The sequence below is a fragment of the Oenanthe melanoleuca genome, chromosome Z, assembly GCF_029582105.1.
Source record: "Oenanthe melanoleuca isolate GR-GAL-2019-014 chromosome Z, OMel1.0, whole genome shotgun sequence".
Lineage (NCBI taxonomy): Eukaryota > Metazoa > Chordata > Aves > Passeriformes > Muscicapidae > Oenanthe > Oenanthe melanoleuca.
In genome coordinates this window covers 7,775,503-7,802,607 of record NC_079362.1, presented here as the reverse complement: position 1 = coordinate 7,802,607, position 27,105 = coordinate 7,775,503, and the positions used below count along the sequence as shown (strand labels likewise).

General features: G+C 56.8%; 2 protein-coding genes across 2 annotated transcripts; one reads left to right on the top strand and one right to left on the bottom strand.

Annotated features, from left to right (window-relative positions):
• Nucleotides 1–457: 457 nt before the first annotated feature.
• TRMT10B (tRNA methyltransferase 10B) lies at nt 458–3,928 on the top strand. Its single transcript, XM_056513289.1, has 7 exons — nt 458–858; nt 1,010–1,288; nt 1,453–1,605; nt 1,954–2,032; nt 2,321–2,388; nt 2,501–2,624; nt 3,268–3,928. The coding sequence occupies exons 1-7, from the start codon at nt 706–708 to the stop codon at nt 3,459–3,461; spliced, it is 1,050 nt and encodes a 349-aa protein (XP_056369264.1). The 5' UTR covers nt 458–705; the 3' UTR covers nt 3,462–3,928.
• A 1,356-nt stretch (nt 3,929–5,284) lies between these two features.
• FRMPD1 (FERM and PDZ domain containing 1) lies at nt 5,285–27,105 on the bottom strand. Its single transcript, XM_056513278.1, is given in 17 exon segments — nt 5,285–7,419; nt 8,790–9,374; nt 9,657–9,804; nt 10,181–10,363; nt 11,722–11,817; nt 12,049–12,175; nt 13,172–13,308; nt 14,354–14,473; nt 16,941–17,066; nt 18,544–18,639; nt 18,830–18,864; nt 18,867–18,921; nt 23,472–23,579; nt 24,555–24,600; nt 24,682–24,784; nt 26,425–26,579; nt 26,981–27,105. Coding segments are annotated over 17 exon segments (4,380 nt in total).

Below are 27,105 nucleotides of genomic sequence, written 5' to 3'. Positions count from 1 at the left end.
TAGGTTCCCCGATTTCACACAGTGAGTATGATGCCCTACAGTGTGGGTGCAGATCTCCAGGCCATCACAGCTGTCTGGGGCCTGGCACCACTCAGCTGCCTTCCTCCAGTTACAGCCAGAAGTTTCTGCTGCTCGTGAAATTCTGCCACCTCTTCCGAATCAGAAGTAATTTCTTGTGATTCACTGGCTATGCAAATTCGGGCTGCTTCACTCTGCCTTTTGTTTTCGAGATGGATACAACTCCAGAGAGTTACCTGGACTTACTTCCTTCGGAGACCATTGTTTATCTCACTGCTGACTCTGAGGACGGTAAATAGTTCGCATCTGCTTATGCTTATCTCTTAGACACAGTATAATGTGATAGAAAAGGAAGAGTAACGATAAAATAATTAGACTGTACAAAGCAAGCGGTGCACGATGGAGGAGCATCCCGGGAAGCTGCCCCAGACTGACCGGGCCTGTGGCGTCTGCTGTGTGACGGCGACACACGGGGAAGGAAATTCGGTGTTTCCAGCAGGAAACAGGCAACGACCTCATCATGGAACTTTGGGTGCCGCTGGTAGCCTTGACCCCGGTACGGACCGGTACCGGAGCCGCAGAACGGGCACCGGGAGCAGCGGGGAGAAGCACGGCGGGGACGGACGGGCCCGCCCCGGTACAGCCCCGGTACCGCCCCGGGCCCGCCCCTTCGGCGGCAGCGGCGCGATGGAGGCCGGGGCGGCGGGGCCGGGGCCGGCGGCGGCGGCGGGGAGCGAGGCGGAGGCGGCGGCCGAGGCGCTGCGGCTGCTGCGGATCGAGCCCTCGGCCGCGGGCGATCCCGGCGCGGGGCGGGCGAGCGGCGCGGCGGGGCCGGGCTCGGTGCGTGCGGCGGGGCTCGGGGCCGGGGGTCCGTGCCGGTACCGGGGCTCGGTGCTCGATTGTCGACGCTCAGTGCTCCGTGCCCGGTGCCGGGCTCGGTGCTCGGTGCGTTGGCGGGACCCGCTGAGCGCCGTGGCCGCTCTCCCCGCAGAGGAACGCGCTGCGGAAGCGGCGGCGCTGGCAGCGCGTTCTCGCCGCCCGGCGCGGGAAGCGGCGGCAGGAGCGGCAGCGCCGGCGGGAGCGGCGGGCAGCGGCGCACCGGGACGCACCGAGCACGGCGCTGGGCAGCGGCTCCTCCGGGCCCGGGCCGCCCTCCGCCCCCCGCGGGAGGGTCCCGGCCGCGCTGGCCACGGAGCGGCTGCTGCGGGCGCGGGCGGCGGGGCCGCGGCTCTGCGTGGATCTCGGCGTGGGCGGCGGCATGAGCGAGAAGGTGCGGGGGCACCGGGGCTCCTGGGGATGCTCGGGGGATAATCGGGGGTCCTGGGGGATGCTCGGGGGTCCTGGGGCTCCGCGTGTGCCCGTCCCCGCTGCGGGCGGGGCAGCGGGAGCTCGGCGGCAGCGGCAGCCCCGGCTCGGGCTCACCGTGTCCCGCAGGAGAGCGGGCGGCTCGCCTCGCAGATCCGCCGGCTGTACGGGGCGAACCGCCGCGCCGCCCGGCCCTTCTGGCTGTGCCTGACCGAGTTCGCGGCGGGGACGCCCATCTACGAGCAGTGCTTCCGCATGAACGACGGCTTCGCCGGGTACCTGGTGAGGGTCTGCCCGCGGGACGGGGCGCAGCTCTGCCCTGGGCTCTGCAGCTGCCTTAGATTAGACAATTGTTGCTGCTCTGCCTTTCTCAAAGCAGCCCGAGAGCTTTTGGTGAGGAGGAAATGTAATGGAGATTTTAGGTGTGTTGGTCAGTGCCCAGAACAGAAACGTTGTGCAGTTGAAAAAGAAAAATCCCAGATCATTTGAGATCTGTAGGATCTAGCAGAGCTTTAGCAGTTGGTATGTCCAAAGCAGTAGTGTCAGTCCCGGGATATCTCTGTGTCTGGGAGGGGCTTTGTTCTGGCAGATGAACCTTAGGCTACTTCACCTCTGTCTTTTGTTTTTGAGATGGATACAACTCCAGAGAGTTACCTGGACCTGTTTCCTTTGGAGACCATTGTTTATCTCACTCCTGACTCTGAGAACGGTAAATATTTCACATACTTTAGAGAAGAGAGAACCTTGGGAAAAGGCTGACTTTTAGAAATTTCATTTTGAGGCCATCCCATGGTTCAGGCAAGTTGTTCGTGCCGTGGGCTGTTTCACATTGCTTGAGGCACGCAGTGTGCTCAGATCTGGTGCTCAATCTGTGCTGGGGACCGTCTGCCCCGGGGTGGGGAGGCTCTGCCCTCTGCTGTCCTGGGGAGTGGGTGTGTAGGGAGAGCACTGTCCTGGCATTGGCTGCTGCGGGTGGTGAGTGCCTGTCTGTTTCCAGTCCTTGAAGACATCGACCCGGACAAGGTGTACGTGCTGGGAGGGCTGGTGGATGAGAGCATTCACAAGGTGCGTGGTGCCCGTCCCGTGGGCAGGGACAGCCCGTGCTGCGGCTGCCCCGGGCAGGGTTTGTCTCCGTGGCAGCTGGGCCGTGTGGCAGCGAGCCCGTGTGTCCCTGCAGCAGCTGACCCTGCGGAGGGCGCGCGAGCAGCGCCTGCAGACAGCCCGGCTGCCCATCCGCGAGTACATGGTGAGGGCCCCCAACGCCAGGAACTACCACTGCGAGACTCTGGCCATCAACCAGGGTGAGCCCGAGGGGCTGGGGGTCCCGGGGGATGCCAGGGTGTGACCCAGAGGCTGGGGTGATCCCTGCTGCCCGGGGAGTGTGCACCAGGCAGGGGACAGTCGGATGCTGCTGGGACCGGCCATAGAGGGATGGCAGTTTTGAGACCAAGCTGACAAGGCAGGGAGGGGTGCTGGTGTCCTGTGTCCCCGGGGGGTGGCACTCCTGGTCACTGTTCGTGGCTGCAGAGAGGCTCATGACCCAGGCCAGCTCATCAAAGCTTTCTCTCCTGGCGTGAGGATTGTGTTTGCCCTCCATGGACACAGGGCAGAGGGGGTGCCTGGGGTCTCTGTGTGCCCCAGGAGGAGTGATGGTGGGAGCACAGCAGGTGTGGCTTGCTGCAGAGGGACACTGACAGGTGACACATGTCAGCCAAAACAGCAGTGGGGGCACCTCACTGTAGTTGCTTTGCCCAGAACTCTAAAGTCCTCTCCAAAATACCTGTCTGCCCCTAGGTAAGCTGCCTCAAGCTCCAGCTCAGGTGTTTAGGGGGCAACCCTCTCTGGTTGCTGTCATCAGCTCCCTCGTGTTGGGTGGGTGTGTGTAGAGCTGCTGGCACCGTTGCCACAGCACCTCTGTGACCAACACCTCTCTGCTCCTGACAGTCTTTGATGTCCTGTGCACCTACTACGAGACGAGGAGCTGGCCAGCAGCTCTGAGGGCTGGGGTTTCCTCTGGGAAAGGCTACGTGCTACGAGAGACAGCAGAACAGGTGGAGACAGCCCAGTGCACCACTGCTGCCCAAGAAAACTCTTTATTTTGTGGTGAGGAGCTGCACAGGCAGGAAGCACCAGCATGACTGTGCACAGGAGACAGCTCTTCCCAGCAGTGTGAGGACCTTGCTGGAGCAACACCTTCTACCTCAGAAATGTGGTGCTGGACATCCCCCCTGCCCCTGAGCAGGAAAGAAAAGCCTGGAGGAGCCTGGGATCAAAACTGACAGGAATTCAGTTTTGTTTCTTTTGCAGCTGTTTGTTTGTGAGTGCTGCACCTACAATTGTTCTGGGATGGGGAGAAGAGCTTTAAGGGGTTTTCTTCATTTTATTGAAACAGAGAGTAAGGTGAGGTTAGGGTTGCAAAGCTTATGGGCAAGGAAATCCCCCTACCATAGGACAGAACAGTGCTGCTGCTGCAGGAAAAGGCAGGATGGGGAGCAGCTCCCAAGGACTATGTCCCAACAACTTAACCCAGTGAAGATGTGGTGAGTTGTTGAAGCCTTTGGCTAGTTGAATGCATCTAATACAAAATAAAAGGTTTAGATCCCCATTGTGTACCTACAGTTACTGATGAGTGGAACCTTGTCCCACCTGACACAGGTCCCTGACCCCTGTGTCCCTGCTGGGAGGTACCTGGGCTTGGCTGTGCCTGCTCAGAGCAGTGCCAGTGCCACAGCCACAGCAGGGAGTGTGTTTGGTGCAGCTGAGTCGATGCCTTACCTCAGCCATTGCTGCCAAAGGAGCCCAAAAACCTCACGGCCAGTGGCAGCAGGACCTGAAGGTCATCTGAGGTAAGTTTTGTTATGTGTTTTCATTCCTCTGTCACAGCCCTGGGGCTAGCGTCCAGGTGCGTGTGGCACGGCTCTGCAGGTGCAGTGGGGGCTGCTGTGGTGTAACCCAAGCCAGGGGTGGCCCTGAGCTTCAGCCAGAGCAGTGGTGTCAGTGCTGGCCAGTGCCCTTTGCTGTGCCCTGGGGGCTCTTGGCGAGCTGGGTGTGGAGGTGATCCCCGTCAGTGTCCCAGAGCCAGGGACAGTGCTGTCCCCACAGTGCCTGGGGACAGGTGGGGCCATCACTCCAGCCCCTCTGTGCCCCTCAGCTGCCCAGAGCAGCAGCAGCTCCTTGGGGAAAGGCAGCCAACCCCAATATCCCCAGGCTGCCCCCCAGCAATGAGGGACCAGTTTCTGCCCCTCCATCCAAGGGGATGCTCAGCCAAACCACCCTCCAGCTCACACCTGGCCAGGGTGAGCCCTGCTGGGAGTGGGACAGGGCTGGGGAGCCCCTGGCAGCCTCTGCACAGCTCTGACCACAGCATTATGGTGTGGGGGCTCACCCTGCTGGCACACACAGAGCCAGGAGCTGCCCCAGAGGGGATGGGAGCTGGCCAGGGCCTGTCCTGCTCACCAGCACGTGGCTGCAGAGCAGGAGCTGAGCAGGAGCAGCACTGCCCTGGCTGGGATGACCCTCTCCAGCCAAGGAAAAGCAGCTGAATGTGGGATCACTGTGTTCCCTTGGCCACAGAGGGTGGAGAAGGCCACCTGGGCTCCTCCTTTGGCCAGGGTGGGGTTTGGTATCCCTTTAGTGCAGGGCCTGCCTGGAGAGCAGGGTGAGGGAAAGGCAGGCTGAAGGGCTCCCACTCTTCCCCATGGGTGACCAAGGCAGCTGAGACAACACCGTGAGACTGACACCTGCACAGCCTGATAGCCCTGGGCAACACACACACGCTGAGGGGCTGCAGGAGCACCTGGGGCACGGCTGCTCTTGGAGAGGGAGCCCAGGCAGCAGCGTGGGCACGTCCTCCCATGGCCAACCTGGGCTAAACGTCAGCTGGGGGAGAGCCCGAGCTGGACAGAGGGTACACAGCTGGGCTCTGGCCCCCTCAGTGCCCTGTGTGCCCCCACCCTGCCTGTCACAGCCAGGGGGATGCCCTGAACTGCTGCAGCAGACACAGGATGGCAGCTGCCAGGGCCGTGTGCTGGTGGGCGAGGAGCTTGGTGCCCAGCTCGGGGCACACCTGCCCGTGGAGCTGCTGGTGCACAGCCTGCACCAGCTGCTGGTAGGTGCCCACCACGTCCCCCAGCGCAGCTCCCAGCTCCTGCTGCCTCTGCCTGCACTGCCAGCAGTGTGTCACCTGGAAGCAGGTCACTGCCAGGTGCACCAGGCGGTCAAACGTCGCTCTCAGTGCGCGCTGCACCTCTGTGAGAGGCTGCTCCGTGCTCAGGAGCGCCTGGCAGCTGGACAGCAGGTCCTGGGAAGCCCAGCCCAGGGCACCCTTGCTCTCTGCACCTTGCTCTGCGCACTGGTCGTGCAGGTGGGTCGCCTGGCTCCCGCAGAGCTTCCCCACAACCTCCTGGAGCTGCACGGTGTAGGCCAGGAAGCGGGAGCAATCCGCAGGGCTCAGCCACGCCTGGTCCTTCAGCTGCCCCAGCGCTCGGATGTGGGGGTCCTGCCCTGCCTGCCCAGCTGTGGGGACTGGGCTCCTGGGCAGGCTGGAGCTGCTGGCTGGGGGGGTGGTGAGGGGCCCTGGCAGCCGGGGGGGGCTGGCCTCACGCTCCCCCTGGCCCTGGCCCTGGGGGAAGCAGCTGATGTAGGGCAGCCGGCAGCCGCAGCCGCCCGAGCCCCGAGGCGCCGGGGAGCAGCCCCGGGGCACGGGGGGTGCAGGGCTCTGCTCCCCCTCCTCGGGGTGGAAACACAGCAGGGAGGGCTTTGCAGCCCCGCAGGCTCCTGCTGCTTTCCCCGGGGCAGCTGGGGCTGGGGAGATGCAGATCCCTGCGGAGGGAGCCGGGCAGGAGTCCTTCCCCTGTTCTCTGGCAGCAGAAGCCTGTGCAGGCTGTGGCTCCTGCTGAGCCTCATCTGCATCCCCCGTGGGCTCTGCACCCAGCCCGGAGCTGCTCGCCAGCTCCTGGCCAAAGCCTGCCCCAGCAGGGGCTGCTGGCATCCTCCTTCCACGAGCACTCGCCCCCACGGCCCTGCTGGTGGCCAGGCAGGCCAAAGGCTCAGGCGGGTCCTGCAGCCTGTCCTGCAGCAGGCTGTGCGACACAGGCTCTGTCCTCACCCCGAACGAGAGCCAGGAGAGGCGGGTGAGGACCCCCGGGGCCCTGCTGCACTCTGCCAGGAGCTGGGCTGCCTCTGGGAACCCCGAGTGGCCCTGGTGCACCTTCCTCAGGGTGTCCCCACGCAGCACCTGGGGGCTCCTGGCCCGGGACACGGCGCCCTGGCTGCTGCTGTGGGCACAGCGCTGACCATCAGGATTAACACCACCAGCACTTCCCTGGCCACTGGCACAGCCCTGGCCACTGCTGCCCTCCTGACAGGGAGCCAGGGAAGGCTCCAAACTCGCAGGGAGCAGCTCCTCCTGGGCCAGCTCCTGGGCAGGTGGCAGCAGCAGGAGCTCGTCAGAGGGGCAGGCAACAGCAGAGGGGACAGCACTGGCCTTGTGCTGGGTGGCCACCAGATGAGCCCCCTCCTGCTGAGCCCCCTGGGCCTGGCAGCCCCCGGTGGGTGCACAGCTCTGCTCACTGGCACACCTGGGACCTGTCTGCTCTGCAGAGCTCTCCTGGGCAGCCCCACTCTGCCCTCGGGGAAGGGGCTGCTCGGGGGGCTGTTGAGGCTGGGGGCTGCTGTCCTCCTCCCCACAGTGGTCACCAGGATGGCAAATGTCAGAAACAGGGGGAAGCAGCTGTTCCATCGCCGGCTTTGTCCCTGTGGTGTCCATCAGCTCAGAGCAGGGGTCTGTGCCAGCAGTGTCCCTCTGTCCCTGGGTGGCCACAGGAGTGGTGGCCATCTCCGTGTCCTTCCCTGCGTGCTCTGGGGAGGGCTGAGTGGGCAGCCAGGAGCAGCAGCGCTGTGGAGAGCCTGGAGGAGCCGCAGGGAAACTGACCTGTGAGGTGTAATCAGTTTCCAGGAAAGACCTCCTCTTCCTCAGGCTCTTGGTGCAGGCCAGCTCCTTCTCCTGCCCATGCTTCTCCCCCAAGCTGTAGCACCTCAGCCTCTTGGGGATGCAGGAGGAGCTCTCTCCACCCTCCCAGGATGCTGTGTCATACCCTGATGGCAAGGAAAAACATGGAAATCAGGAAGTAATCCCGGGCAGCAGAATACCCACATATACAGAGTACACACATACACAGTGAGCCAAAAAGTCCCTGGCACAGGATTTGGAATCACAGCAGCAATGCCTGGCTCCTGAGGACAAAAGGAAATGGTCTCTTGTGATCCAGTACCTCCCTGGGGGTGGATGTCAAGGAATGGGCAGAGCCTGGTGTGTGGCTACAGGGACTGAAGCCCAGGGTTAATGACTCACCTGAAGGCAGGTGTGGCTGTAATTCCCCAGGTAAATCTGGGGACAGCACTGCCCACAGCTGCAGGCTTATCACCAAATAAAACATGGCCAGAGGTTCCCAACTGGATGTTTAGATTATAACATTTTCCAGAGATGAGTTTTCTGTCTGAACACAGTACAGTGACTGTGCATTACTATAAAAGCCAAAACTGTTCTAATGGTATGAATGAAATTCTTAAAAGATTCAGTTAATCCTGAAAGAGCTGATTACCTCAGAAACAAGAATCCTCTTGTTTCTGAGAAAATACAATGGTCAGGGGCCTGCCCAGCCCTGGGAATCCTTGACCCAGCCTCTGACCTGAACAAAACCTTTGATCCTGGGGGTTCACATAACAATGTTTTACAGGTTTGGGGTCTCCTTAGCTGAGAGACAGAGAGTAGAGATTCCAGAATGCCACTCCTCTGAAAACTGACTTTTCCCAACAGCCAGTGGTAAGAAATTGTCCTGCAATGTCACTGTGATTGTGTGAGGAGTGGCCAGGGGAGAATGGATGTTCAAAGGTGTGGGGGGCTTGACAGCTGGCCTGTAAGCCAAACTGAGTCAGGAGAAGCAGCAATTGATGAATCCCGAGCGTATCCACAGCAAGGAAGAAGGCAAGGACATCAGCTTGGAAAACGATTTAAAAAAAAACATGAAGGATTTTTGTAGCTACACTACGTGCATAAGTAAAGGTGTACACGTGCCTTATTAACTTCCTGCAAAACTTTTGCCAAATATATTGATGCTAATTGATTTGCACCGATGAATACAATAACTCATTGTGATGCAATTAAGATCACGCTTTGTTAAGAGTATATAAACTGGAGAACACGCAGAATAACGAGGGAAGAGGATGCCATAATCCTGCTCAAGTGTGTGTGAGTGTGTTACACCTGACCCTACGGTGACACAAAAGACCTTCACAAGTCCTGCAGGGGCTGATAAGAGCTGGAAGATGAGCCCCCCAAAGGAAGGTGAACCCCCCAAAGCGGGAGGTGAGCCCCCAAAGGGAAGGTGAGCCCCCAAAGGAAGGTGAGCTGGGAGCAGAGGCAGCCCCCGGCAGGAAGCACCTGCAGCCCGCAGGTGTGCCTTTACCTGCCAGCGCGTCCGGAGGGCTGAGCCTGTCCGCAGCGTCGTAGAACTCCTCCTCGGAGCTGGAGTCGCCGAAGCCGGGCGGTGGCCGCAGCACCGGGTGGCCGTGCCCCGGGCCCGGCGGGGACAGGCTGCGGCAGCCGGGGGACGCTCCGGGCAGCACGGCCACGGGCCCGGGCTCGGGCTGGCCCTGCCCCGCGGGGCTCGGCCCGGGCTCTGCCCCCGGCAGCTGCAGCAAGCAGAAATAGCCGCCGGCGCCGCTCAGCTCCTGCACGGTGGGCGTGTAGAGGCGGAACGGCTCCGGCCGGGAGGAAGAGCTCGCCTCCAGCTCATCCTCCTCCAGCGCGTCCACGGAGTCGCTGGAGCCGCTCGTCTTGAAGCCGCGGCTCTCGCTGTTGGCCGAGTCGGACGCCTCCGAGGCGCTGTCGGTGGCGGTGTCCCGAGGGTCGCCCCCTCCCTCCCGGGGCTCTGCGCCGCTCGCCCCGGGGCTGCCGGGCTCGCCCCGCCGCTCCGCACGGCTGCCCCGGCCGCGCTCCGAGCAGGACTCGCAGGAATCCTCGGAGTCGCTGCAGGCTCGCGATTCATACCCTGGGATCCAGAGGAGCCCGTCAGCCCATCCTGGGGCTGGGCAGGGGCAGCCAGACCCTCCCTCGGGGGCTCAGCGCTCGCAGGTCGCTAGCCAGCAAGGCGAGGCGCGGGGTGAGGCTGGCCCCAAGCAGCTAGCGCAGAATCCCGGCCCCGGGAATGCTGGAAAAGCCCCCAACATCAGCTCCAGCCTCCACCAGCGGCGGTGCCACCACACAGCCCCGGGCTATGCCCATCCACCCGCTCCCTCCCCACCCTCGGTCGGAAAGCGCTGTTTTTCAAAACCTTCTTCAGCTGAGACACGGTGCAGCTGCTGCTGCTTCTCGCCCCAGGTGAATATGGAGCCGTTCGCATCCACGAAGAGTCGGTAGTACCCAACGATGAGGCAGACGAGATCCTTGGCGCTGTTTGATTCCAGCAGCAGCGTGAGCACCTTTTGTGGTTTGTTTTATTTGTTGGCGTGGGGGAGGAAAGGGTAGAAAATATTAGAAAAATCAAATACTGTTTGTACCACATTCTGCAGGAACAGGCTGCACAAGGCCAAGGAACCCCCCTCTGTCTCACACTTCCCTCAGTGTGATTTGCAGGAGGCACAAAGAAGAGAGATTTATTTTTCTTGCCTTTTGTGCTTTGGTGAGTCTCACTGGTGGAGGAAGAATCACTGTTCCTCAGCAGGAAGAATCGCTGTTCTATTAATTTTTTTGTTCCTCCTACAGCTGTCGCCCAAGCCTGCTCTGAGCCCTTCATCCCGTGACAGGCTCGGCCCTCGGGAGGGGCTGTGGCTGCCCCGTGCCCGCACAGCCGCTCACCTTGAGGTCCTGCAGGTAGATCTTGACGCTGCTGACACGCTCCGACTCCTCGCTGAGCTCCACCCTGCTGATGCTGGGGAACTCGGCCAGGCTGCTGACGATGTTGAGCTTGCTGTTGACGATCTGGCTCACGCCGTGCTTGGCCCCCACCAGCAGGGCCACGTACGACTCCCTGTCCTGCAGCTGCAGGGGCAGAGTCGAACCTGCTCAAACCGGGAGCAGGGACCCCGGGACCCACCTCGTGTGGGATCTCAGCACGGACTCTGCTGCTGGGCTGACACAGCTCCTGGCCCTGCACAGGGGCCAGCAGGGCAGCCCAGGGTGTCCCCACAGGGACTCAATGAGACCTGCTGCTGAAACACTTATCTTAGAAAATTAGGATTTTAGTTACCTTGCTGAAAATAATTAGAAGTTAGAAAGGAGTAGTTATCTGAAACTTAAATAATTGATTGTCTGTCATTTCATGTTTGTCCAGCTGTGCTTACAATGGGAAAAGACGAAACTAGTGAGCAGATCCAAAGGAACATGGGCAATGCAACCAGAAACCCATTCTTTGGGAAATTGGACTATCCCCAGAAATCATTTGTATTGTCATTGATAGAAAAGGTCAAGAGTTTAGGGTGAGGAAGACTCCCCTTGCTTCCTCCTTTTAAGACCCCTCCCCACAAAAATGACCCCAGACTTAATTTAAGAAGTCAATCAATGCTTAATAGCTATTCTAGCTAATTACCATAGGAAGGGGACATGGGAGGGGCTGTTATTATGAATAAGTATTTGTTTGAGTTTAATAAATAGACTCTATGACCACCTGTGACTTTGCAGTATGTATTAGAGGATTACCTCACTGCTGCCCAGCGCTGAATAAACACACACTTTGAATTGTTAGAGAGTCTATTGTCCCTCACAGTTGAGTATTGGTATTAGACCAATACTCTTATTTTGGTAAATCCCTGCAGGGTAGAAACTTCACCAAGACATTTCTGGGGTTGGAAGAAGTGCCAGTGCTTTCTGTTAGGGTGAGACACTTAAAAATTTGATTAATGCAATATAATCTGGCAGACATTGTTCAATTTGCACGTAGGTGTAAATGTAGTATTACTGTGACCCATGGGTGAGCCTTGCACCAACATTGCTCAGCTCCCTGTGTGACACAGCTTGTGTTTTGCAGCTCAGCAGAGACCCAGGTGGGGACAGGCAGGAAAACCAACAACTCTCGTACAAATAGAAGAGTTATTTTTTGCAGTGATTTAAGGGTTTCCCGTATTTTTTCAAGGGTTTCGAAGCCTCCCCAGATTTCTCAAGTACTTTATAACACACAAAATATAGACAGGGTTTATCTGAGGACCAAGAGTCACAGCTTTCAATTAGAAAAGAGGTGCATAACTACTGTGTAGTTATGGTCTGTGTGTGGACACTTCCATGGATCTATGCTGAGCCTCTCCAGCAGATCAACATCTACCACGCCATCCCAGGGCAGGGAGAAGCAGGGTGGCCAGCAGGACTGCATGCCAGAAGCAACCACACACGGAAAGAGCTCATACCATCATGGTGGCGTTGAAGATCTTGCCGCTGTACATCTTCAGCTCTCCCAGGATCTGCAGGTAGCTGAGGCGCACCTGGGCTGCCGTCAGCGTGTGCTGGTGTGGCAGGGAAGGAAACACGGCTCAGGAACTGCAACAGGGACCCTCTGGTGTCTGACACATCCAGCTCAGCCTGGGCAGGCAGCAGGGGTGCCCACCGGCCATCCCACATGGCACCCACAGCAAAGGGCAGAGGGGGACACAGAGCTCAGGGAGCGTGGGCAGCAGGGAAAGACCCCAGGGGACACACAGGAGGACACTGCCACCACCCTGGGGCACTGCCACTACCTTCTGCCGAGGGTCCAACAGCACCTGGTTCCTCTTCAGGTGGTAGCTGATGGCTTTCTTGATGTCCTTCCCTCTCATGTTTCGCAGCAAGGTGGGGGAGATGAAGTTCTCGATTCCCCAGTCTCTCCTGGCAGAAAGAGGGGAGGGAGCACTGGGCAGGGCAGAGACCCCAGGCAGCCCTGGGGGCTGTGGCACACCCAGTGCCCTCACTGACTCCAGTGTACTGCTCCTGCACCTGCCAGGGTAGGGAGCAGGGCAGAATGACCATTTCCACAGGGTTTCACAGGAGGGAATTCACAGCCTTCATTAGCAGGACAGTTCCAATCTGCCCCCACAATCCAGAGGATGGGGATTCTGTCCTTGCTTTGGGACAGGATTGTGACATTCCAGTTCAGTTTCCTGGACCCAGAAGGTGGGCCATGTGTGCTGCTGGGGTTTGCTCAGCCCAAGCATTCATCTCCTGTGAGGTGAGAGCAGGGCAGCTGCCCCTCGTCCCCAGTGCCTGCACACAGCTGGGCACATCTGGCTGCACACAATGCCTGGAAATTAACCTGGTCACCACACCCGTGCCTAGGAATTAACAATAAGCTCATCACCACTCCTGGAGATGAGCTCCTGGAGCAGGGGCTTCTCTAGGGCAGGTGCAGCCCAAGAGCACCAACATGCAGCAAGGCACACCTGCTCCTCCTGAAAGCATTTCCCCACAGATGTCAGTAGTTCACAGGATCTCTCACTGCCCCAAGCAGGTGTTTCTGGCATTTCTCCATCTGGTGGATGGAGAGATGTACTGGTGTGCAAAGCTGATGGTTACACCCTCTCTCCCCAGGTGCTGCACCCGGTACTGGCAGGAGCAGCTTGGGTAACCATCACTGTGAGAGCTCTGCAGTTCCAGGTCTTGGCCCTGTGACAGACAAGACCCTGGGGACACCCAGGTGCTCACTGTGTGCAGTTCTCAGGTAGCTGAGTGGGTTAAGGATGGGGCTCACCAGCCCTCCCTGCCCCAAAAGGAGGGTGCAGTGCCCTTTGGGCTCCTGTGCAGAGCTAAGCACGGGGCAAGCAGCCAGCTGGTGCCACGTTTACCCTCCCTGGGCTGTCACAGCACAGCACAGCAGTGGGCACTTACTCGATGTACTTGAGGGACACCTTGTGAGGCTGGGCACAGGCGCAGATCCTCTCCTGGATGTGCAGGGCCGCCAGGCGCAGCGCCACGCTGCACTTCATCTCCACTGCAAACCTCTCCTGGAGCACGTCGCTGCAGCTCTGGGCACACACAGCACGGCAGCTCAGCAGGGACACACACACCCGCCCGGGAGGGACAGCACCAGCAAAGCACACCCCGTGATTTAAGGATTTAGGGGAATTCGAATCGAAATTATCTGATTTTAAGTGCTCTGCATTTCACACCTATGGGGCCGGGGGGAAAGAAAGAAAAATCTCCCAAGGTAACCTTTGTTTTTTCTTCAAAATTAATGATTTCTATTTAGATTTCAACAGGTACTCCACCCCCATTCTACCTCGTACAAGCTCAATCACAGCTGACCACATTGCTAACAGTGACCAGAGTGCCAGTCCATGCTGAAGAATCCCTTTCCTGACTCAGTTTCCATGCCAAGAAAACTTCACCTCCCTTCCTACCAGCTTCAAGGTGCTCCAAAAATCTGTTCAGACATTGGGGACTCAAAAAATAGCTTGCATTTTGAAAATTGTTTTATGAATGCTTTTGATTGTATTTGTCATTTTGTGTTCTTTAGTTACCTCAACCATTTGATTTTAAAATCATTCAAAGAAGCTTTTTTTATTAATAAAGAAATGGGGAGTTGTGGAGATCCAGAAAGGTGTTCCCAGTTAGGGAGCATGAGAGGCCTCTCTCACTGCCTTCTCTTGACACTCCTGCTCCGTTCCCTGGTCAGCCCCCTCCCTGTCCCTCAGTCTCTGGTCACTCCCACCCTGTTTCCCTGTTGTCCCCCATGCCCTAACCTCTCTCTTGTGCCACCCCCCTGTCCCCTGGTAATTGGTCTCTGATGCTCTCCCACCCTGCTCATCCCATGTACTAAACCTGGACCCTCACAAGCCCCTTTGCCTTTGTTCCCTGAACTCTGGATGATGCACAAGCGTGGCTGAAACAAACATCTCTGTGAAACCCCTGCAAAGGCCCTTCCTGCTCATTTATTTGCTTTCACCTCGAGCAACACCAGATGCAACACACACCCATACAGCTGACCCAGTCTGAGGCACACTCTGGTTTAAAGCAAAAAGGAAAATGGGGCCAGAAGGGATTGCTAAGCATGGAATGCCCCAGTGTCACCTGCAGGTACAGATACTCAAAGGCCACAGGGTCTTCCTGCAGGAGGTCCAAGGGGTCCCTGGGGACAAAGCACACTCTGAAGAGGCAGCGGTAGTCGTGAGAGTCTCTTTTCTGGACCACCTGCAACAGAGAGAGGGCATCACACCACAGACTCCCCCTCCAGAGGTGCACAATGAGCTCTGCAAACCCTCAGGAATTGTTTAGCACCACTGGCAAGGGGGTGGTGCAGATTGTCCTTACAAACACAAGGAGGCTTTGCTAGTGTTTGTCATTATATATCTGATCCTTCTTCCTGCAGTAGCTCAGAAGCCCTTTGAGAGCAACACTTCATTAAATACCCACTGATCCCATTGCCTTGCAGTGTGACCAGGACAGAGGCTTTGGGGCTGTGTGATAACAGCAGGGGAAGGGGCAGGCTGCTCTGCTTGGGAGTGCAGTCACAAGACACAGCAGCCCTAAACAGACCCCTGAATCATCACTGTAATGTCATTAGGATGTCAAGACTCTGAGTTATACATCAGCACATTTTATTCTGGGCAAATCCTGCCCAGCAGAAATCCTCTGACCCGTGAGCTCAGTGGTCTGACAGCATCAGCCACTGAGGGACTTGAACTCAATGATCCCCGTGTGCCTCCCCATTCAGGATATTCTGTGTGATTCCACAAACCCCTCTGCAGTGCACTGCCAGCCAACAGACCCATCAGCACAACTCCTGCTGCCTCAGGAGCTGAGACTGAGCAGGCACCTGCTGACAAACCAGCAGTGTCAGAGCAGCAGGATCACACCAGCTCTCTTGTTTACAGGACACAAAGCACTGACTCACAGGTGGCCTCTGCCTGGCTGAATGCTCTGACTGCCCAGCTGTGTTGGGCTGATGTGCCCAGCAATGTGAATTCTGTGCATCCCAGCAATGTGAATTCTGTGTATTCCAGCAATGTGAATTCTGTGCATTCCAGCAACGTGAATTCTGTGTATCCCAGCAATGTGAATCCTGTGCATTCCAGCAATGTGAATTCTGTGTATTCCAGCAATGTGAATTCTGTGTATCCCAGCAATGTGAATTCTGTGTATTCCAGCAATGTGAATTCTGTGTGTCCCAGCAATGTGAATTCTGTCCCCATCTGCTGCAGCCAGGTGGGGCAGTGCCCCTGATCTCCTGGCACACATTATCTGCTCATGGGCCATCTTTAAACCAGCTGGGCAATCATCTTTATCTTCCCACAGCCCATCCTCCCTCCAGGAGATATCTCCTGTTCATGGCCACTGAATCCCAGGGCATGACTGATAAAATTCCATCATCCCACTGGGAGATGCTCCAGCCAGGGGAGGAGCCAAGCCTTTCCTACCCAGATAAAAACTGACATTTTGGACACCAAGGAACCTTCTTTCCACTGGATTCCAGAGGAAAACCAGACCTTTGCACATCATCCCTGGAGCTTCAGAGGAAACTGCACCTTCTCCAGGAGCACTGCTCCAGCTGAACCACATCTGCCCCTGCAGGAGGATGCAGCCACCATTGAATGGGACTGTGCCAACACCCTGACTGACTGACGGGTGTCAGCTTGGATTCTGACTCTGGCAGGGCTGGGATTGTTCTGTGTAATACTGCATTTCTATTTGAATTTTCCTAGGAAAGAACTGTTATTCCTAATTCCCATCTCTTTGCCTGAGATTGCTCTTAATTTCAAAATTATAATAATTTGGAGGGAGAGGGTTTACATTCTCCATTTCAAAGAGAAGCTTCCGCCCTTATTGGCAGACACCTGTCCTGCAAACAGGACACCAGGGAATGGTAAGCAGCAAGGTCAGGTACAGCTGCCTTAGAGCTGTTTAAAGGCTCAGGCAGGTGGGCTGATGTGGCAGAAGGCACAAAGGATGGCACCATGACTGCTCTCCACGGCCCAGGCAACACCAGCCCATGGGTGCTGCTCTGTGTGTGGGGACACTCAGGATGCTCCCAAAGTGCCCCTTCCCCAGGGAGTGGGTGAGAGGAATGAGGAATTTGTCTTTACAAAAAGCTGGAGGTCTGCTCGTAGATAAAACCACCACTAAGAGATAAAAGAAACAATGGGAAGGATTCCACTGATTGATGAATGGAAAATGATATTTGCCTTTACAAACAAACTGTAGGTTTGCTGATAAATTAAGCTGGATATCGAAAGATGAAAGAAGAAATGGGGGAAAACCATTTATTCTATAAGAATTAAAAATGAAAAGGGAGGGTTGTACACTGGAGGGAATCTCAGGTATCAGGTGTTTGGGCAGTCTGTACCTCTCAAGTGCCTCAGCAATGGGGAAAGAGAGAGGGAAATTGGGATAAAAGGAAGCTGCAGCCTCCAAAAATCTGAGAGATCCCAGGGGATGCCCCAGGGCCTCTCTTTTATTGGAATAAAGTAAAAGGACTCCTCTGTCTCCTTTCTGGACATGAACCTCTGGAGTTTGTGGGTTAATTTTCCTGACACGGGTGAACACCGTGGCACAAGTGGGTGGCATCACCCAGCTCAGCCCTCTGGTGACCTGCAGTGTTTGACTCCTGTGCCCCACTGTGCCCCTGGGGGCAGTGGGACACACAGAGGGCTGTGCTCACCTGTGCAATGAGCTCCTCCTCGTGCAGCAGGTGGATCTTGGCCAGGTTGTACTGCTCCTCCAGCACCAGGGCGAAGTGGGCGATGCTGCGAATGGACAGCTTCTCCTGCAGGGTCAGCACGATGTCCTGCAGGGCACAGGGCCACACAGAGCTCAGATCCACCCACCAGGGGGGCACTGCAGCCTGCAGGACTGACAGACAGAGCACAGCACATCCAGCAGCCCAGCAGGACAAGGTGGGGAGCTGCAGCTCTGCAAGCCCCAGGGTGTCACAGGTATCAAATCCATTGCCTGGAGCTGCCTGTCCTCAGCTGCCTCACACTCAAAGTTTTACAGTTGTCACCTGGGTGGTCTTGGGCACTTTCTGCCACCCTTGACCCACGTGTCTGCTGTGTTTGTTATTCTGGCTCTCTAGAACTCTGTAACCCTTTGCATCCCTGGAAGTGTCCCAGGCCAGACTGGACAGGACTGAAACAAGTGAGAGGTGTCCCTGGCAATGGTCTCTAAGGTCTATGAAAGTAACAAGGTTTACTTTTGGCAAAACGAAAATTCACCTCAGGCTTGATGCATAAATTGAAACAGAAGCCCTTGGACTCACCCAAGCTTCTTGAGGCAAGCATAAATGTTTGACTCACCTCAGTTTTAAGCCAGGGTGCCTCAAGACACAGAGGAGTTTCTGCAAACACCTAACTTGGGAAGCATTTTACTCTTTTAGGTGTTTCTGGAGGGCCCTCTTTGAGAGCTGCTCTCAAAAACTGGGAAAACTTATTCCATGCCAGAGCTGAGAAACTCAAGTCAAAGACAAAGAGCTAATCCATCCTTTAGAAATTAAACCCTTGGGAACAAGCATTCAAATATCTCTTTACAACTTACCTTTCCTGTCCTTTCCACCTCCTTGCTTTATTTCACTATTTTCTTTTTCTAGACCCTGCATGTCAGAAGGCTTGCAGACACTTCCCTGAGAGACCACAACGGTTTTGTGAAGCTGGAATGAGCTAGACAAACTCCTCCTTTTCTGAGTAAAGTTTTCACTGCATGATAAATGAAGTTCTCTTTGTGTTTCCCCTTAATATACTTTCAGCCTGATAGCCCCAGAATGTCTGTCCATTGTGAATCTCTCCCACAGCATCTGCACCCCCCTGTCCTTTAAGCAATTTAGGACCTCCAACCACTGGCCATGGCCAAATTCTTACTACATCCAATACAAACACTGAGCAGCTACAACAACCAGGCCAGGAAAATGGGAGATGTGTAAGGCTCTGTCCAAGCACAGCAGCCATGGCAAGGGCTGGATCCAAGGCTCTGCAGAGCAGCATTGTGTTTTCAGGGGAATAATGGGAACCTGTTGTGATGCCCTCAGCAGAAGTGACCTGAGGCAGATCACTCTTGGTTCAGGAGGATCATTCTATGGGACACTGCTGTTTCACCTGAGGGGGTGAAATGTCTCCAGAGGGGAACATCCTCAGCAGTGCAGAAATGAGGCTGGAACTCAGGGAACCCAGTGTGCCAGCACCAGCCAGCAATTCCAGCAGGTGCCCTGCCCACACCTTTGCTGATGTTTTGGATTTGCTGGTGTTTGGGAACAGCCTGCCAAGCATCCTTACCTTCACAGTGGTGCTCCTCTCAAACCTGAACGCCTTTGTCTGTCCATTCTCCAGGTACACCTTGAGAACATTGGGCATGAACAGGAGGGAGCTCCCCTGCGGAACAAGAGCAGCAGCTGCACCCTGGGCCATCCAGCCTGCAGCCTGCTCTGCCTGGCACTGCCAGTCTTGGCATCCAGGAAAATCCTTCTCTGCCTTGGCAACCCTCTTGCACGGCACCAAGCTTTACTCCTGATGATGCTCCTGGCAGGGAATGGCAGAAGGAGAGCACAGCAAATGTCTTTACTGTAACACTGCGGGCAGCACAGCAGCGGCACGTGGCTGGGAGCACATTCCCTTCCCTTCCCTTCCCTGTGGCACTGAAGGATCCAGCAGGCACTGGGAGCAGAAAGTCATCCTCCCTGCTCACCACCAAACCCCCCAGTGCCTCCAGAAAAGGCACCTCCCCATCACCAGGCAGCAGGGACCCCACACTGACACCATGAGCTGCCCACACCCTCCACGCTGCCTCGGGGAGCCTGCCCAACACACAGAGCTGTTCCGCCCAGCCCTGCCCTCAGATCTGTAACCCTGGCACTGCCCAAGCAGGGGTCATGCCACCAGATTGTCCCGAGGTGGGTCCCAAACACGTGGAACAAGATGCTGGAGTCAATGAGCCAGGGGTCTCTGAATTCTTCAGAGAGAAATCAGAGTGCAGGGATTGAATAAGTTTTAGAGTGAGTTCTGATGCTTTTAGTGAGTAAACAATTTCAAATGCCATAGTAGCAGAGCGAGTTCTAGTGAAGGTTAACAAACACACTGATATCTTCAACAGAAGGCTCCAGGTCCACAGCTGTACACAGTGCTTAGACATAATAGAGCTATAGTAAGGATATTGCTGACATTTCTCAGACAGAACAAGATAAAGTTTATGCGTAGTTCTATACGTAACCTGGTGTGCTAAGAAACTGGAATTCTAACAGGTTAAGGAGTGGTGGTCTGAGCTTGTGTCTTAGCTTGTTGGAGAAGTCCTATATAAGAGTTTGTACTGGGGAGAGCTGGTGCTTTTAGCCATTTGCTCTTTGCCAGGCTTTTGCTTTGCTATTGCTACTGCATTTGCCATTGCTTTTTGCTATTGCTTGTCTGTGTACTGTTGAGACTGATGTGCTTTGTGATAAGATGTGCTTTGTAATAAATAACCTTTTTAACTATTAGCTGCTTTGCTTATTTAAGATAACCTGACAAAGTAGGAGCCAAGAGCTCCAGAGTTTGGTGCCTGTAGGGCACTGGAGGTCCAAAGAACCTCCACAACAAGATGAGGGCATCTCTGCTGGGTGCTCAGCAGGGTCTGGGGGCGTGGGCTGTGTCCTGCTGGGGTAGCCTGGTCACCCTTGAGCCCCTCACCTCACCCACAGGCAGAGAATGCCTGCCCCTTGGTGCCACTGCTCCTCTGGCTGCTCAGTGCAGAGCAGGTTTGCTGCTCCACTCTCAGAGCTCCTATCCAGCCTGTCCTTTCACCTTCTTGGGCCAGCACTCTACCCATCACTTAAAGGGCTCATCTGCTTGTGGAGAGAGTCAGGGTCAACAGTGGTGTTTCTAAGGTGATCTCTGCTGTATTTCAGTTACTGCCCCACAGCCTGGGGCCCTCTGGACAGAGAGCCCACACACCCTGGAAGTGCTGCCAGAGCAAACACAAACCCATTCTGAACCCCTCCTCATTCCCCTCACACCCCTGTCGTAGGGTCCAAGCTGCCTACAGTCACCACTGAGAGGAAAAAAGAGAACACTGCTGCTCTTTTTTCTAGCCCAGCTCTTGGGATCTAAGCAGCCCAAACACGTCTACTGTAGGGGAGGAAGAAATAGGAATGCCCTATAGATATGATTGCCTGGCAAAAGATGCTAAGAATATAGAAACTGTAGGTGAGATTGAAATGAAAGCACTGTTCCACTGAGTGGCTGGAGAGCAGCAATGTGGATGCCTGGAGGTCTATCTCCCTTTGTTAAGATAACGCCAGTTGCTGCAAATACCAAAAAGCCAGCAGAGACCCCCTCCAGGTATGACAGGAAGGGTCCAAGATAAGGTTTAGAGATAAGAAAGCAGTAAAACATGGTAATGTAGCCATTCCTATAGGTTTTATGTAAATGTTAGAGAATTTGTATCTTGTACTAGATTGGTTTGTGGAAGAGTAGAATATCCAACATAGAAGGAGATTTAAGACTTTGTAAAAGGAGACAACACTCTCTTGCTCTGACACCCTCAGACACCCTCTGGCTCCCTTGCTCTTGTCCCTGCACCCCTCACCCTTGCTTTACCCCCTTTGTTATCCCACTCCTCTGGGCCTGTTTGAGCTGTGTCTGGCAGCTCCCAGCTCAGCCCTTCTCACCCACACCCGAGGCAATAAACTGCAAACTTCAACACCAGAATATAGAGACTGAGTTTGTCCTGACCACCGTCCCCAGCTCCTACACTCACTCCACCAGCTCCAGGACAGTGATGCTGTTTTACAGCAGCTGCACATCTCCCCTGGCAGCCCCCAGAGCCACACTCACCCTGCCAGGGGGGCCCTGCCCTGCCAGCACACGGCAGAACTTAACATCTGCCCGAATTACCAGCCCCAATTCCCCACCCAGGACACCCGCAGAGGTTCCTCCCTTCCTGCCAAGGCTGTCAGAAGCTGCTGTGAATTAACCCTGGGAGCTTCAGCAGCCATTCCTTCCTGTCCTGTAGGGCAGGGCTGATTCTGCTGTTAATAACTCAGTGTCCCCAGGGACCTGTGCCTCGCGTATCGCTCCGGGCTACAGAAACACATCACCAGCCTGCGGAAAGCGGAGGCAGGACGGCAGCATTAACAATTCATGCTCCCGACCTGCCGGCTCGGGTTTCAGCTGCAGAACGCAGCGCTGGGATCCTGCCCGTCGCCACAAGGATCACTTAGCCGTGCTCCATTAGGATGACAAGAGCAGTATATTTACTGAAACTGGAGGCTGCACGGTTTTCAGGGCCATAATACCCATTTTGGCTGCCTTAGTACGTCAGCCCGTGGAAAGGAGAGCAGCCCTCAAGCACTCAGGGCTGCTGCGGTGCATAGTGCTTTTCCAGAAAGAAATCATAAATATGCAACAAATTTATTTACTCTTCCTTTGTGCTAATGCTTCCCTGCTCAAAACACGTTACATGTCCAGATGGTGAAAAGGGAACCTAACACCAGTGGCACCCCAGCACCCGAATTAATTTCTCCTGCTGTCACTACATGAATAGCAATCTAAGCACTGATTGTGTTCCTCCTCTGCACTCGCAGAGCTGTGATTAGCTCAGCACAAGGCTGAGCACAGAGGGAGGCACAGAGTGCAGCCTTCCCTCCACAGGTGCCTTCTTCAGGCTCTCAGAAGAGACCACTCACAGACCCACTGAGCCCTGGGATCAGCCAGTGGCTGGCACAGACCTGAGGGGCTGTGACACCGTGCCCAGCTCCTGGAGCCTCCGGGCAGACACTTGAGCCAGCCCCAGCTATAAGAAAAGCTGAGCTGTTGGTGATTTCGTGCCTGCCTGTGTCCCACGGCCAGCTCTGCCCAGATCTCTGCCTGGGGGCACATCCTGCCCTTGCCTGGTGCCCTGGGTGCCACATCTGCCAGCAGCAGGAGGGGTCTCTGCCTGGATGCTGTCCCAGGGAGGGCCCCCTGCCCAGGCAGGACCCCAGACAGCTGTGTCCCCCACACCTGGGGATGTGAACTGAGCCCTGTGAGGGCAGGGACGAGCACCTGCCAACTGCCTGCCAGGAAGGGAAGGCTGTCCAGAGAGACACTGGCACTGTCTGGAGGCACAGCTGGCCTTCCCTGCCCTGCAGGGAGGAGGAGAGGCATCTCCAGGTGCACCCACACCGTCAGCACCCTGTGGGCAGGTGACACCCATGGCACCTCTAGCTGCACCTCTGCCCATGGTGCAGGGGAAAGAGGAAGCACCTGCCCTGGGAGGGCTCTGGGCTGCCTCAGGAGAGTTCCAGCAGCCACAGGAAACAAAACACAGACAGGAAGGGAAAAGGAAAAGGGCTCAGTGGGTAGTTTGCCATTGCTGCAAAGCAGAAAGGCTTGGTCAGACCTGGACAACTGAGCAGCACTAATGAGCAGGACGCCAGAGAGGGGCATTTTGAGCGCAAAGTTTTTTGGTTCTGAAAGACAAAAGTAAAGGTCAACACAGCTAATGACTCCCAGTTGGCCCCAGTTCACCCCAGTGACCTGAGAAAGTTACAGAGAAAGAAAAGGAGACATTCACAGTGTTCAGCCTTTGGGCAGGATACAAGTGTTCTCACCCCTGCTGCAGACAGAGCTGTGTGCACCCAGCCAGCTGCCAGGAGCACCAGGAGCCCCTGATGGGTTTGCAGCACCTCCAGCAAGCTGTGACCAGCTCACCTGGCAGAGGCAGGCACAGAGGCAGCTCTGGGTGCTCTGTGCAAACCCTCTGCAGGGATGTGGGGGTCCAAGCCACCCTGCCGGCTTGAGAACACTGCCACACCTCACAGCAAAGCACAGGGACCGGTGGCAAACGCTCTGAAGGAGGTGTGACCTGTCCCCAGGAGGGGACAGCCCAGTGACTCCAGCACGAGCCTGGCACACACACCAGCGCTCAGCACCCCGGGTTTGTCACGGCCACGCCTCAGTGCGGGCTCACCACGGGTGGATCAGCCCTTCCCGAGATGACAGCTGCCTCTGCAGCGGTGAAGGGTCTGAGGCTGCCGGGGGTAGCGCGGGTGGGTGTTTTCCATCAGCCCGAACGAGCACATCAAAGACAAAACCCTGCAGAGGTGCCGGTGCCTCCCGGCTGCCGCGATGGCCTCGGGCAGCAGCGGGCAGCGCTGCCCGGACCGTGCCCGGGGCACAGGGCACGGGGAGCCCCGGCCCCAGCCCCGCACCCGCCCGAGAGCCCCGCGCCCCCTCCCTCCGCAATCCCGCACCTGCGAGTGCCCGTTCAGCAGCACCTCCTCCGCAAAACGCACTTTGACGGGGTTCGTTTTCAGCCTCGCCCTCTTCTCTGCCGTGAGGAACGACGACTTGGGGCCGCCCTGGAACGAGAGCGCGGTTGGGTGGGGGCAGCAGCCGCGGGGGGAGCGAGCACAGCCCCGGGGAGGGCAGGGGCGCAGCTCACCCCCGTGCTGGGGCTGCTCTCATGGAGAGCAGCTCTGGGGAGCCTCCCTGCCCCCAGCCTTCCACAGGCCCTTCGGACCCGCCTGGGCAGCTGCTGAACCACCCCCGGCTGCCCAGCGAGCGGACACGGGCGCGGCATGTGCCACACACTGTCCCCGTGTCACCGCCCGGGAGCCAGCTGCTGCTCAGGTGTGTGCCCAGCCATGCAAGGCAGCTGGGACCCCGCAGAACAGCTGGGCATCTGGCCACAGCTGGCTCCAGCGGGGCTGAAACCCGCGCAGCGCACGGGCAGCGATGGACAGAGCCCTGCCCGCCCACGGGGCAGCACCTCCCCGCTCCTGGGTTTCCCAAAACCACTCCAAAAACAGCCCAGGGCACAGCCCGACAAGGTGACCGCGCTGCGCTGCTGTCACACAGCTCGCTCCCACCATGGCAGGGCACACAGGTGCGCTCAGGAGCTCGGCACACGTCACACAGTAATTCCCTGTAAGGTCTGATGCTCCCTGAGAATACAGCAGAATCCCCCAGTGTCCCCCTCCCCAGCTTCCAGGCAGAGCCATTCCTTCACCCGTCAAATCGCCCGTGTCTCCTGGCCTGCCACAGCCCCGTCCTGCCCTGAGGACACGGGGCAGGGACAGCGAACGGGATTTGGGAGGAGCCCCCAGGCACATCCAGACCTTCCCGAGCGCACCAGGGTGCTGAGTGTGTCCCCGCAGCCCACGCCAGCAGCCAGCCCGGCCCTGCACCAGGGGCAGTGAGGAGCCACTGCCCTCCCTTCCCCAGCGCCCTCCACGGGTGTGTGTGACAGCAGAGGACGCTCAGGCCACCGTCGCGGCTTTGACCAGCCCCTCAGAGCCCGCAGCCAGCCCAGCCAGCCCCTGGGTGCCACTCACGGAGCTGCAGCGCAGGACGGTCAGGACCAGCTCGTCTCCAGCGTCCCTGCAGAGGGGACACGCGGTGAGCCGGGGCCGCCACCCCCGGTGTCCCCGTGTCCCCATGTCCCCCGTGCCCCCTGCGCACCTGATGATGCTGGCTGCCCGCTCCACAGACGTGCCCTCCACCGTGCTGGAGTTGATGGCGAGCAGCTGGTCGCCGGGCTGCAGCTTGCCGTCGGCCGTGCTCCCTGCGGGACGGGCACAGGGTCAGCCACGGCCGCCTCCCACCCTGGAAACCCCTCCGGCACCATCTCCTAACGCAGCGCTGCCCGGGCCACCGCGAACTCTTGTCCCCAGGTGCCACAGCTGCGCTGGGGATGCCCAGGGACACCCAGGGTGAGCTCCTCCGTTGGGAAGCATGAATCAGGAGAACCTTATAAATATGAGTGCCCAGCAAAAGATTTTGAGAATATAGAAACCATGAGCGAGATTGAAATGAAAGCCATCTTTGAGATACCTAAACCTAGTTACTAAATAAAAAGAAGACAATAGGATGGCCAGGAAAGTAATCCCCTCTTGATGCAACAATGGTCCAAAGGTCAGAAAAGACCCGGCTAGCTTGGCAGAAGGGCTCCAAAGAGTAGTTTTTAGAGTTTAAAGTATAAATGATTCTTATAGGCTGTATGTAAATGCTATAGGATTTGTATCTTGTATTGGATTGGTTAGTGAAAATTAGAATATTCAACATAGAAGATTTATTGTATTGTAAACAGGAATATCACACATTTACTTCCCTCTCTTACCACTCTTACTTCTTAGAACTCTTCCTAACCCCCACTCTCTTTTTGCCTTGCTCTGAGCTGCAGCTGGCAGCTCCCAGCTGAGCCCTTTTCACCCATGGCCTATGCAATAAACTGCAAACTTCAAGACCAGAATACAGAGAGCCTGAGTTTGTCCTGACCACTGTCCACCACCAGCTCCTAGAGTCCTCTTCCCTCCCAGCACTGCTCCCCTCAACAGCCACACCTGGATGGCAAAATAAAAGTGGTTGAGGGGAGCTGGGTGCTGACAGCACCTGGTGTGTCCCTGCCGGTGTCCTTGTTCTCCACCTGAGCCTCCCTCTGCCCCATGGAAGACCCTCCAGCACATGCTGTCCCCTTGTCACCGTGCACCCCAAACCCACTAGGATCCCAACATGGGCCAGGCATCAGCAAAGGACAGGGTCAGAAGGGCAGCTGTCTTTGTGCCTCAGCTTTAGTGAAATGTTGATGCTTTCTGATCAGAAGAATGGAAGCACAGCAGAAAAAAAACAACCCACTGCTTACACCCACAACTCTCAGATAATTTCACCATGTTCCATGTGGGAAGGGGCATAAAGAGAAATGGAAGGGGGCAGAGGGTACATGCCCTGGCCCAGAGCCCCAGCCACCCCACAGAGGGCTGCCACGCTCACACCAACACGTGAGAACCACGTGGTATTCCACACCCATTAAAAAGAAATAAAATATAAATAAGAAACAGAATCACAGTTTTTGAGTTGCACCCCTCCCTTCTATAGCTAGAGGAGCTGATCTCCTTGATTTCAGCAGCAAACCTCTCTGAGTTACAGGGTCTGTTCAGCAACAGATCACCACAACCACAGTGGAATAAGATGAAATTCTCTAAGATAAGATTAAATTGATCCTCTGCATTGCAGATAAAACACCAGGAAGAGCTTCACTTCGAGCAGCTCAGTGCATTACCAAGGTCAGGTGAAGAACCCGTGGGGACAGTGACACTGGCTAGGACACTGGGAGATGTCCTGGCCCTCTGGCAGGGCTGACACACCAACCAGGCACCTCAGGAACCACAACCTGCCAGCAGCTCGCCCCCAGGCAGGAGCACACACCTGCAGTGACGGAGGCAATGGTGAGGGGCAGCCCCGGGCAGATCTCGAAGCCGTAGTGCTGCAGCACCAGGTCCTTGTACACGGTGACCGTCACCTGGGCCCGGCCGGGCTGCGCCCCGCTGTCCCCAGCGCTGTCCATCGCAGGCACGCTGCTCCTGGGGGTCACAAGGGCCCATCACACACGACACAGCCAGAGTTTGTGCAAAGGGATCCCCACGCTTCCCTGCTCCCCAGGGGCTGCGCTGTGCCCTGCAGCCAGCAGCGACTCCCTGGGCTCTGCAGGGAGCTGAGGACACCAGGCTGGTCGTGATCACAGATTCCCAGCCATGCCAGGAGGAGAGGCCCAGGTGTGCCCCACCTCCATCCAGCAGCACCTTGACCCAGCGAGGCAGCGAGAGCAGCTCTCGGCCATGGATGTCCACTCTGTGTCCACTCTATGGTCACCCCACCCTAACGCCAACTCTCAGACCTCAGGGAAGGAAAGCAGCTGTGGAGCAGGATCCCTGCTAAATGCAACCTAGTCTTTGTGGCCCCACAAAGAGAAGCATGACCCCACCTTCAAGAAGAGCAAGTTTCACATGGAGCAATGCTGCATTTCTTCCTCACAAACCCTCAGCAGAGCAAGGCAGGAACATCTGTCCCTGGAAGCCAGGGGTGTTGCTTTTCCTTTTCTGTGTGCAT